This window comes from Nyctereutes procyonoides, unplaced genomic scaffold, assembly GCF_905146905.1.
Source record: "Nyctereutes procyonoides isolate TBG_1078 unplaced genomic scaffold, NYPRO_anot_genome, whole genome shotgun sequence".
In the NCBI taxonomy this organism is placed as follows: Eukaryota; Metazoa; Chordata; class Mammalia; order Carnivora; family Canidae; genus Nyctereutes; species Nyctereutes procyonoides.
In genome coordinates, this window is record NW_026575052.1 from 34882083 (window position 1) to 34895657 (window position 13575).

General features: G+C 35.3%; 1 protein-coding gene across 1 annotated transcript in view; it reads right to left on the bottom strand.

Annotated features, from left to right (window-relative positions):
* Nucleotides 1–13575, bottom strand: part of CWC27 (CWC27 spliceosome associated cyclophilin) — a 194801-nt gene that overhangs the window by 178168 nt on the left and 3058 nt on the right. Inside the window, exons 2-3 of the mRNA XM_055331789.1 lie at nucleotides 8494–8590; nucleotides 2752–2864 (exon numbers count right to left, since the gene is read on the bottom strand). Of these exons, the coding sequence (XP_055187764.1) occupies nucleotides 2752–2864; nucleotides 8494–8590 (210 nt within the window). The remainder of the gene's footprint in view (nucleotides 1–2751; nucleotides 2865–8493; nucleotides 8591–13575) is intronic.

The following is a 13575-nucleotide window of genomic DNA, read 5'->3' on the forward strand; positions in this document are numbered from 1 at the left end:
CATATTCAGTTAAGAAGGTCCTATACAACTTCTAATAAAAAATGCCAAAGTTTTATTTAACTGATTTTCAAGTATAATCAAATCCAATACTTACTATTCCTTCAATTCTATTAAACTTACTTCACTAGCCTGTAAGCATCTTCTAAATATACTCAACCACAAATTTAGCCTAAATACACAGAAACAAAGGGCACCTCTAAGGTCATTCCCCTGTTTCCATCCCTCAAAGTTCTCTAACTTTTTATAACTTTCTATTTTTTCCTCCAAAAAAACTACCTTTGAATCACTGCAGAGTTTTCAGCTATTCCCCTCCTCACTCCATTCTAAAGGTCATGAAAAAATTGCTTCTTGTTTTTCAATTTAAGGAATCTACTATAATTGTATTATGTCCTTTACTCTTTTTTTTTTTTTTTTTTTTTTTTTATTTATGATAGTCACAGAGAGAGAGAGGCAGAGACACAGGCAGAGGGAGAAGCAGGCTCCATGCACCGGGAGCCCGACGTGGGATTCGATCCCGGGTCTCCAGGATCGCGCCCTGGGCCAAAGGCAGGCGCTAAACCGCTGCGCCACCCAGGGATCCCTCCTTTACTCTTTTTTAAAGGTCTTTGGTGAATCTTTTCTGAACTGGCCTTTGTCTCATTGGCCAGTTTTCCAAAGAGCAAGAGAAAGCCTTTCTAAGGTGGATTTCTTGCTACGGCAGGGCTACATAACATATGTTAGTTTCTCAGTTAACAGAATTCCTACCCAGACCTGATACTACTAGACTCATGTGTAAAATAGCCATATTATGCAATCAATGCTTTTCAGAAAGAAAGTTATTTTTCCTTAATAAATAACTCAAAAGATTTGAGCTCAAAGAGTCTTTAACTCTGTATATTGTATCAAAAATGACCTAATTTGAGGGGAACCTGGGTGGCTCAGTGGTTGAGCATCTATCTGCCTTTGGCTCAGGTCATGATCCCAGGGTCCTGGGATAGAGTCCCACATTGGGACTCCCTGCATGGAGCCTGCTTCTCCCTCTGCCTGTGTCTCTGCCTCTCTCTCTCTGTGTCTCTCACGAATACATAAACAAAATCTTAAAAAAAAATGGCCTAATTGAAAAATTTAACAAGATAACAGTATTCTATAATAAGCAAAAAAAAAAAAAAAAAAAAAACTCAATTTAGAAAGGAATTGTGAGAAAATACTATTCTGTTACACCAAACAGTAGAATAAAGGAATGCTTCCTACTAGATGGAAGCTCTAAAATCATGAGATATCTCAATTTGGTAAAATACAAAATAGCATGTTTTTTTTTAAATTTTTATTTATTTACGATAGTCAGAGAGAGAGAGAGAGAGAGAGAGAGAGAGAGAGAGAGAGAGAGAGAGAGAGAGAAGCAGAGACACAAGCAGAGGGAGAAGCAGGCTCCATGCACTGGGAGCCCGACGTGGGATTCGATCCCGGGTCTCCAGGATTGCATCCTGAGCCAAAGGCAGGTGCTAAACTGCTGCGCCACCCAGGGTCCCCAAAATAGCGTTTTATAGTGACATGTGAGATTTTTAAAATTATAACAATACCTCATTTTGTAAGGCCATTGTTGTCTGGAAATTAAAGCAAATAGTTCAAGTATTTTTCTCAAGAATCACACAGTAACCCAGTAAAAAATTAAAAGAAACTTCAGGCCCTTTCATTAGTATCAACATGATGTCTTTAAAAATTCTTGTATTTTAAGAGCCACTGATGTTTACTCATTCAAAGAATATGACATTGGTAACATCAGATTAATAAATAACCTAACTTGTAGTTTTTTATTTGAACCCACTGTTATTTTTTGTATTTTAACTATGACATTACCTCTTTTTTTCTTTTTAGATCTGTTGGCAGTTAACAAATCACTGACCTATTCTTGATTAATACATTTTTTTCCTAACATTTTTTAGGTTAATTCTTTCTTCTGTCCCTTGTGATTTCCTGTTATGGCATACATTTTAGACTACAGAGGTCTGTTGTGCATTAATTTAGAATGAATTCTGCTTTAGAGTGAATTGTGTCTCCCCAAAATTCATATGATGAAACTCTAATCCCCATTTTGACTATATTGGAGAAAGGGCTGTAAGGAAATAATAAGACTTGTCATAGGTACGAAGCCCTAATCCAATAGTGCTAGTGCCCTTATAAAAAAAAGGAAGAGACACCAGAGCTCATGCTCTCTCAGCGAGCAGGTGGCCATCTGCAAGCCAGGAAGAGATCCTTCACCAGAAATTGCATGCTAAGCTGATCTGTACTTCCTAGCCTCCAGAACTGTGAGAAATAAATTGTTATTGTTTAAGCCAACCCATCAGTTACATTTTATTATAACAATCCAAGCAGATTAATATAAACTTCATATAGTGTTAAATAAAATATTTTAAAATATGATAGCATATGAAATGTCCTAAAAATCCTTTACATTTACAGAATTCCAGAGATCAGATACAGTCAGATATCAAGAATTAAGTTATATTAGTTTTTTTCTGACTCACATTTTCCTCATGACTCCCTGTAGTTCCACCTGAATTCAGTCTAGCATAAAAGTTAGCAATAAGACAACTTAGAATGCTTGATAGAAGTGCTGCTCTTATAACTGTATAATCCTAAACATGTGATAAAGTTAGCCAGATTTTGTGCACAAATGTGAAATGCACTTTTCTTTCATGTAGGGCACAGTCATTTTTGATTAAGCAATCCAAACTGATTTGCAAATAAACAACAATAAAAATTCGGTTTTACCTTGAATGGGGCTCCATAGATGGACTCTCCACCAGCCCCTGTGCCAGTAGGATCTCCCCCTTGGACTATAAAACCAGGTACAACTCTATGAAAAATGGTGTTGTCATAATATGCTGAAAGAAATCGAAAATAATTTAGCAAAGTCTAAAATGAAGTATATAGCTTTCAGAATTAATATAATTAGAATCACAAGATGTTTTTCTCAGACTTTTAAATAGGCTCATAAACCAAGCCCTTTCTCCCCTACTTACTACAAGATGTCTACTCAAAACAGCATAATTTCTACAAAAAGCATGGTTGTTGTTATGCTGTAATTATTGCTCTGTAAAATTTAAACACAAAATTATCCATCAAATTCACTTCTATGAACATAGCCCCCAAAAACTGAAAACAAGTACTAAATGAATGTCACAGCAGCACTATTTGCAACCGCTAAAAGGTAGAAACAAATGTCCATCAGTCTGTGAATGGATAAACAAAATCAGATATATACATACAATGTAATATTACTGAGCCAAAGGAGAGAATGAAGTACTGATATACACTGAGACATAGAAGAACCTCAAAAATATGCTTTGTGAAAGAAGACAGACACAAAGTTACATATTATATAATTCCATTTATATGAAACATCTAGAAGAGGTAAATCTGTAGAGATGGAAAACAGATTGTGTGCTTGCTGGAAGATGGGAATGACTGTTTAGTGAGTGTTTTGTTTTGGTGTAATGTTTTGAAATTAATAAGAGGGGCTGGTTGCATAACATGGTGAATATACTAAATATCACTGAATTGTCTGAAAAGGCTACTTTCATATTATGTGAATTTCACCTTTTTATAAAAGATCACTTGAATGAAAGAAATTATTTTATTTCAATCAAGTTAGTTTTGAACTTACATTAATTAATGAAATAAGTATAAGAGGAAAGTATATGTAGAACATATGTGTAGCCCTGAAGGAAATGCTGAATAAACAAGACCTATTATCATTGTTGTAAAAACAAAGAAACAAATAACAGGTAGCAACAGAGTGGACTGAAGTGGAGTTGATTACTGAGTGTAGTCCTAGTTTGGTCAACGTGCTTAGGACTGCAAAACAGAAAGATGGAAAAAGTAGTTTCCTGAAAGCTTCACTGAGCTGCAGAACTGCCTGACAACAGATTTCTTGTCATATGGGATTATAAATGTCTTTATTATGTAAATAATATTGAACTGGGTCTTCTCTTACTCGTACCTAAACATAACCTAATTCATTTTAAGACAAATACTAGTCAAGTGCCTACTTTATGAATCAAAACAAGACTATGGTTTATCATAATTCATAAAGTACTAGAATACAATAACTTGCAGGCACCTTCATAATTATTTACACTTGCAAGGTATAATTGGATATAAAATCCATACTTTAATTTTTTTTTAAAGATTTTATTTCTGTAATCATGAGAAACACAGAGAGAGAGACAGAGATATAGGCAGAGGGAGAAGCAGGCTCCCTGCAGGAAGCCCAATGTGGGACTCAATCCTAGAACCCCAGGACCATGCCCTGAGCTGAATGAAGGCTGACGCTCAACCACCAAGCCACCTCAGCTTCCCCAAATCCATACTTTAAAGCTACACTGGCAAGAGATTCCCAGTGCAAACAAGTGCTCCTTGGTTACAAAGAGAAACTGTAAAAACTGAGTCTGAAAGTATCCCTCCTGTATCCTTAAGTAACCATTTACTCAGGCTGACACTATGTAACAGTCAGGAGTGCTGAGTTTTGCCTCTTGGCTGGGTAGCCTTAAACAGAATTTTTCCCACCCTTTTTAAAAAATTGAAATGTAATTGACATTTAACATTATATTGGTTTCAGGTGTACAACATAATGATTCAATATTTATATATGTTGTGCAACGTTTACCACAGTAAGTCTCATCAACATCTAGCACCTCACATAGTTACGAATTCCTTTTTCTTGTCATGAGAACAAGATCTACATTCTTAGCAACTTCCAAATACACAATACAGTACTATTAACTATTGTCCACCATGCTGTACATATAATTTTCTTATTATAAAATTAATATTTTAAATTAACTCACAGTGTTGTTCTGAAGATTAAGATAATGTGGAGGTAATCTATAAATTTTAAATTCAACACAAATGTGACATCAAACTGTAGTATTTTCACTTAAATTCTAGAAATTTAAATATAAAACATATCCCAGTCTATATCAGAAAGTGATTAATAATCTGTTAGGTCCATAATATACAGCCAATTGACATTTTTTTTTTTTAAATCAGATCTGCTTTTTTCAAAGATCACTCAAACTCCCAGTATGGAGAATGGAATGGAAGCGACATGGCTGAGTGAGAGGGAGCAACTTCTTGTCCTTAAAGTAAAACCTGACTGTGGATTATATTGAGGTGCATATATTTAAGAATCCTCCAGGAAGCAGGGGCTCAGTAATCCATTAGATGTGAGGAAAGGGGAACATGAAAGACATCTTTATTACTTGTGCTTTCAAATTTTAAAATTACCCATCTTCATTTTCCTATTTCCTCTTAAGCCCTTCAGTGATACTGGCTTTTTACTTTAAGCTATTTTATTTTATTTTTATATATTTTTATTAAAGTTAGCTTTTTTTTTAAATTTTCCTAATTGTATTCCTGTTAGATGAATGAAATTACAATACTATATATACTGAGTAGGAACTTTCTATAATTCCTCTACACCATGATTTTGCACTCTACCAGAGCTAAAATTTCAAATTTCCACAAAATTCCATATTCATATCTATTTCCATGTGACTTAATAATACTGCTAAACTATGCATTATGGTTGTCCTTAAAGTTTACTATGTACTGTAATAGATTCTGCTGCATGCAATGTTTATTTGACTTCTTAAATATTTATGTATCAGTCCCATAAGGATTTTGAAGAAAGGCTTTATAATTTCATTATGTGTGTTCATAGCACCCTCCTGAATTTTCCTGAATTGAAGAAAGATATTTTCATGTACCTTAAATATGAAATTTCCTATTTGGCTGCTGTGGTTCTGGCATTTTCCATTATATTTGTATTTCTGGCAGTACAATATATGTGTCTCATAATATACTTTGTCTAATTGTATTTCTGCCAAGTACAATATAGGAATTTACATATGCATTTTTATGTGGTTTATGTGTATTTCTTCCAGAATCTGGTGCTTATGTTTAATTTTATAAATATTTATTTAAAACTCACAGTTATCTGTCTGCCCTATTTATTTTAGCCACTTTTTTTTTTTAAAGATTTTACTTATTTATTCATGAGAAATACAGAGAGAAGCAGAGACAAAGGCAGAGGGAGAAGCAGGCTGTCTTCAAGGAGCCCAATGTGGGACTCGATTCTGGATCCCAGGATCATGCCCTGAGCCAAAGGCCGACGCTCAACCACCCAGGCATCCCCTAGCCTTTTTGTTTTTTGTTAAATATTTCTGCTTCCCACTTTGTTTTGCCAGCCTAGAATTTTACTCCTTCCTCATACTTCAGAGGAAAAAAGCATGGTGATTATAGTTAAAAGTACTGTATAGTATACTTGAAATTTGCTAAGTGTTTTCACCACATACACACACTCACAAGGTAACTATGTGAGGTGATGGATGCATTACTTCATTTGGATAACCATTTCTCAGTATATATATATATATCTTGAATCACCACATTGTACATCTTTAAAAATCATGTTGTACAACCTAAATATATACAATTTTTATTTGTCTATAATACCTCAATAAGTCTAAAAAAAATAAAGACTAAAAACTTCCCTTTAATTGGCATATTTATGTCATGCTCCACCTTCCTGGTTTTTACTCCTTTCCTTTTTAATTCTGGAAATCATCCCTTTTTGAAGAAAATACTGATATGTTGTTACAAGATCTAGAAATATCATGACTTGTTTAAATCATAGAATTAGTGAATTAAAATGGGGTTCTCTAAGTTACATTTTTAAAACTGACTTTATTTGGGCGTATCTTCATTTAAATTAGTCTTTCTCAGGTTTGTTAGACTTTGCAGTAATAATTCTATCTTTCACTTGATCAATTAAAAGAATTGTTCTAGTTATTTTTCTAATGGTTTTACTACTCTTTTTTCTTTCTCCTTGTATTCTTATAAATAGGGGAATAATTTTTTGTTGTTCTAAATAAGTTCCACCATGACCTAACTTAAGGACTTTATTTCTTCTTCACTATCATATTATATCCAGATGTTTTCTGTTTCTTCCATTCACCTGGTCATGGATTATTAATTACCATTCATTCTTTCTAATGTTTTTGTACTTTCACTCTTCCCCTGTAAAATTTGAGCTTTGAGTCTTCAAAACTTCTTTCCAGAAACAAGTCTGACTTTTCTATGTCTACTGTGTTTCTTGGTTCTGTTGATAGTTATTTGAGGCTTTTCTGACTGTACTACCTGTCTGACTCAATTTCCTTCCTGCCTGCCATAGCAATTATCAATAATGGTCTTCGCAGATGTCTCTCTCTCTCTCGGCATTTTTTTTTCGGGGGGGGGGGGAGGCTATGTATTTTTATATTTTAAATCTTCCTCTGGTAATTATTTTTGTAATTATTACCTATTTGGAGAGCTCTTGCTGTACCCTCCTATTGATTATACTGGATTCTCTTTCACACCTTGCTTTTGACTCAAAACACTGCTTTCTGATACCTGATTAACCTTGTCTGTCTCTACAAATCAGATAGAACTTAGAAAGATAATGATTTGCCACCATTGGGTATATTCAAAACCATATGCCATGTATTCTAAAAGCTAACAAGTTACAAAAATGTTTAAAATGTTTAGTTATATAAGAGAATATCTTGAAGGAGAAAACACTCAGGTGGATGTATAATTCTGTAAAGTTTATTGAAAGAAAAATAGTCACTTCATGACTCAGTCTAAAATCATACTTAAGACATTGATAGGAATCAGTGAATTCTGGATGGAAAGCTTCGTGGAGAAGGTGGAATTCTGGATAGAGACTAAAAAGTGGATAGACTTAAACAGTAAAGAAAGAAAGAAAGTATTTCAAAAAGGAGACTGAGGATATGAAGGAAGATAAGAGGGTAGGTGTGAAAGTGGAAATGGGAAGGAACTGCTTAGGAAATGAAAACAGTCAACTGAAACTTTTATTTAGTGTAATGAAAAACAAGGCTGGAAAGCTAGGAAGCCAAGCCATCTGAGGATTCAGCTACCAGATGAATATAAAAGAGGATAAATAGATTAAAGGTGACAGAGAAAGACCAGGTAAAAGACAACCCCATCATGTAGATCAAAGTCAAGGCAGTCTGGTTTAGTTACAGTTGACAGAGGAAGATTGGAGTAAAAAAGTCAACTAGGCACTTTGATATGTAAATTAGAGTAAGTAGAGAGGAAATGGGTGGAATTCTAAATATCATAGTTATTTGGATAGAAGTAACAACTAAAGAGTAAAGACAATGGAGAACTCAAGGCAATCTTAGGGAGTATCCTTACTTAGAGGATGAAAGAAAGAAGTGGGGAATAAACAAAAAGATCAAAAAGGAACAAAGTTTTATTGGTGAGATAAATTTCCCTGCTAAAGATACATAGATTTATTTGAAAGACAATCTTTTATATCCTCTATTTCCTGACACAAGAGGTCAACTCCTATCATTCGTCACCATTTAACAGCAAGCTTCAATATTGTGGGAAAATTCAGTTTAACAAAATTTCTCCTACAGAATAAAACTCAAAAGTTATAATTACCTTCCAAACAAAGCTGAATGAAATTCCTGCAAGCTTTAGGAGCTTCTTTTGACCACAACTCTATGTCAATATCTCCAGCTGTAGTTTTCAATAAAACCTGTAGGAAGAATACAACATCATTACATTAAATTATAATTTTGGCTTGAAAATTAGTTGAAAGACTACTCAATTTGAAAGATTCATTGAGGAGTTTTTTTTTTTAAAGATTTTATTTATGTATTTATTCATGAGAGAGAGGGGGAGAGAGAGAGAGAGAGAGAGGCAGAGACACAGGCAGAGGGAGAAGCAGGCTCCATGCAGGGGGCCTGACATGGGACTAGATCCCGGGTCTCCAGGATCAGGCCCTGGGCTGAAGGCGGTGCTAAACCGCTGAGCCACCCAGGCTGCCCCATTAATGAGTTTTCAATTTTAGAGTTAAAATTAAAAACTTTGCTGGGCTTTTCTTGTTATACTCAAAAAATTTACAAAGTACAACAGGAAAAAAGACAGTCTCTTCAACAGCTGGTGTTGGGAAAACTGGATAGTTACATGCAAAAGAATGAAACTGGACCACTTTTCTTACACCGTACATAAAAATAAACTCAAAATGGATTAAAACCTTAAATGTGAGACCCGAAACCATAAAACTCCTAGAAGAAAAGACAGTAGTTTGACACTGGTCTTAGTGACATTTTTATAGATATAACTCTTCCAGCAAGGGCAACAAAAGCAAAAAGAACTATTGGGACTACACCAAAATAAAAAGCTCTGGACAGAAAAGGTAACCACCAGCAAAAAGAAAAGGCAACCTAATGAATGGAAGAAGGTATCTGCAAATGATGTATCTGATAAGGGGTTAATATCTAAAATATATAAAGAACTTACACAACCCAATTTAGGATTTAAGAAAAAAAATAGCATATACTTTTGTTTCAATCAGAAAAACTTACTTAAAAATCATTTAAACTTGCTTTAATTTTTTTGCAACTTTTCTTCCAATAAAATTGACATAGCAAATTAAGAAGTTAAAGAATGAACCCATGAAATTTTGACACTATAAGACAATTTTACAATTTTTTTTTATATACAAAACACTCCACTTTCTCATCCAAAACCATGCCATTCCTGGAGCACCTGGATAGCTTAGTCAGTTAAGTGCCTGACTCCTAATTTTGGCTCAGGTCATGATCTCATGGTCATGCGATGGAGACCCTTGTTGGGCTCCGTGCTAAGTGGGGAGTCAGCTTAAGATTCTCTCTCTCTCTCTCTCTCTCTTCCCAACCCCAGCCCTCATGCACTCTATCTCAAAAAAACAAAAACAAAAAACAACCCCACAACAAATCATGCCATTCCTAATTTACAATGAAACTTCTTAATCTAATTTTAGGTTGCATGTTACTAAAATGGTATGTCACAAAAATCACCATCTACACTGGAATCCGTTGCTAGCCTCTGTTTTACCAGCCCATGAAGGTAAGGACTTCTAACTTGGCTTGGCATGAAAACAGTGCCCAAAAGAAATACTCTATCATGGGGGTGCCTGGGTGGCTGCCTTCAGCTCAGGCCATGATCTCAAGGTCCTGGGATTGAGCCCTTCATCCGGGCTACCCACTACCCACTCAACGGGGAGTCTGCTTCTCCCTCTCCTGGCTCATGTGGGTGGTGTCTCTCTCTCAAGTAAATAAATAAAATCTTAAAAGAAAAGAAAAAGAAATACTCTATTGTGACAAACCAACCCACCTGGTTTCTCATTTTCTTGAGAGGTATATGTCTGGGATGTTAAATGAGTGGCTGAGTAACTCCCTAGATTGTATCTAGAAACCTGGGTAACACCTCCTTATTCTGCATGAAAACCAGTTATATATCTCAATCCTAAAAGTACAGTATATTTAAAAAGATAATATCCTGTCCTACCTATTATCACCTTGTAGACCTGAAATAAAATGTCACTGTCAAAGGGAACCTAGACATGTCTTCTCTTCCTTGCAACTCTAATACAGTAATTCCAGCTTTTTCAAAGCATGCATTCCTATCAGCAAAGAAGAAAAGGGAAGTGGGCAGGGGGGGATGTAAGAATTGGGAGAAGATAAATATTTCAAAGGATTACATAAAAACAGTATTTTTAAATAATTCTGAATCTTCTTTACTAGTAGTATAATGAAACTAAAAAAAATACTCTGAGATATATAATATATACTGAGATAGAATTCACATACCAAACAATTCACCCTTTTAAAGGTAGTTTTTAGTATAATTCAGAGAGAGAAAGAGGCAGAGACACAGGCAGAGGGAGAAGCAGGCTCCATGCAGGGAGCCCGACGTGGGACTCAATTCCAGGTCTCTAGGATCACACCTGAAGGCAGCACTAAGCTGCTAAACCACCAGGGCTGCCCTATATGTTCCTTTATATATATAAAACATTACATTTAAACAAGTAAGGAAAAAATAAATACAACCAGAAGAATATATATATAATACATAATTTTTCTTCCTGCATTTCATGGATGGTTTTGCTCAGTCCCTAAAGTGTGCATTCACTGTTTAGAAGCCACTGCTCTAAGGAACAAACTAATGTACATCATCCCTTCCTTTACAGACTAGGGAATCATGTTGCTCAAATACCAATACTGACCCTTTCACTTACAAAGGGTAAGGTAGCTTTTCTTACTTCGGACATGATATTTAACATACCTGTGACTCAACTTTCTTATCTAAAAACAGGGACAAAATATCCTCATGGGTTTGTTGTGAGGACAAAATGATTTACTATACATAGCTTTTGAACAGTACTTGACAAATAGTAAATGCTCAAAAAATGGTAGTTATTACTATTGTAGTTATTATTCTTATATAATTTTTTTGGCCACAGTAAACTTACATCTAGTAAAAGGAATGCATAATTGGTTGGGCTACCTTGCTTACCAGACTTTCTTAATCTTTCCACTGATGAGATATTGAATTAAAAAAGAAGGCACATGCGGGGAACTAATCTTTGACAAAACAGGAAAGAATATCTAATGGAAAAAAGTCTCTTCAGCAAATGGTGTTGGGAAAATTGGATAGCTACCTGCAGAAGAATGAAACTGGACCACTCTCTTACACCATATACAAAAATAAACTCAAAATGAATGAAAAGCTTAAATGTGGGACAGAATCCATCAAAATCCTAGAGGAGAACACAGGAGGCAACCTCTTTGACCTCGGCCGCAGCAACTTTTTGCTAGACACATCTCCAAAGGCAAGAGAAACAAGAGCAAAATTGAACTATTAGGACTTTATCAAGATAAAAAGCATTCGCACAGCAAAGGAAACAGAAAACAAAACTCTAAGGCAATGGTATTGGAGAAGATATTTGTAAATGTCTTATTAAGAGCTAGTATCCAATATCTTTAAGGAACTTAACAAACTCAACACCCAAAAGACAAACAATCCAGTCATAAAATGGGCAGAAGACATTAACAGACATTTCTCCAAAGATGAGATACAAATGGTTACACTTGAAAAAAAGCTCAACATCACTGGGTATCAAGGAAATACAAATCAAAACCACAATGAGATACCACCTCACACTGGTCAGAGTGGCTAAAATTAACAAGACAGGAAACAACTGATGCTGCAGAGGATGTGGAGAAAGGGAAACCCTCTTGCACTGTTGGTGGGAATGCAAACTGGTGCAGCCACTCGGGAACAGTATGGAGGTTCCTCAAAAAGTTAAAAATCGAGCTATCCTACAACCCAGCAATTGCACTACTAGGTATTTATCCAAAGAATACCTACATGGTGGTTCAAAGGGGCACATGCACCCCAATGTTTAGCAGCAAAGTCCATGAAAGCCATAATGTGGAAAAAGTCCAGATTCCATCGACAGATGAATGGATAAAAAAAGATGTGGCATATTTATACAACGGAATATTACTCAGCCATCAAAAAGTGAAATCTTGCCATCTGCAACACCGTGTATGGAATTAGTGAAATAAGTCAGAGAAAGACAAACACCAGATGATTTCACTCATTTGTGAATTTAAGAAACAAACCAGATGAACATAGGGCAAGGGAAGAAAAACAAAATTAGATGAAAATAGAGAGGAAGGCCAACCCTGAGATGCTGACCTCTAAGGAAACAGATTGAGGGCCGCTGGAGGGGAGGTGAGTGGGTGAAGGGATAATTGGGTGATTGACATTAAGGAGAGCATGTGATGTAATGAGCACTGGATGTTACATAAGACTGATGGATCATTAAATTCTACTGCTGAAACTAATAACACAGTATATGTTAACTAAATTCAATTTAAATAAAGAATTTTTTTAAAAAAAGGCATATCCCTCCTCTATGCACTTCTATTGGCCAACACTACTTTGTCAGGTATAAGTGGCTCCTTTTTCCAAAGCTCCTAAATAAGACAATAGTTTGATAATAAAATGTTTCTTAAGAATAAATATATTAATGTGATATAAATTGAGTGATCATAGTATGGAAATTTCATGCTGACTGTATAATGACATTTCTGTCAGGTGGTGTATTTCTGTGCTTCATCTTCAGAGGGGCCACAGTAACTCTAAAACACAGCACATTTATAGACAATGGCCAGGAGTCTGCCACTGATACAATGTGTCAGTTACTTCCCAGTTGATACTAAGCTCTTTGAAGGGAGGAATTTGTCCCATATATTCTGAATGTCTCCTTATTCTTTTAATACCTAATGTATCATTAGACAGCATAGACACTAAGCATTCACTGAGCAAATTTGTTATTATATCTCTTTAAATTCTTTCCAGGTGCTCTCCATGGTACAGAACTTTGAAACTTCAATATCTTTAATTGGTCTTATGCTGGAAAAAAAAAGTCCCCAGTTGTTTTTGAAGGAAAACTTTGGCTATGCCTGATATTCTCTGTAAGCCCAATTCTGTTTCAGAAGGACAGCGTATATCACAGTTTGCATGTACTTATTGCATGATTACTTGGTGAATGTATATTTCACCCCACTGATTCCATGATAATAGGAACAATGCTGGATTTTCTTTTTCTCATATCCCTAAAATCTAGCATAGAGATTGGTCCGTGCTAGTTGCTCAATAAAAGTTGTCCTGTTCAGGCATGTATCT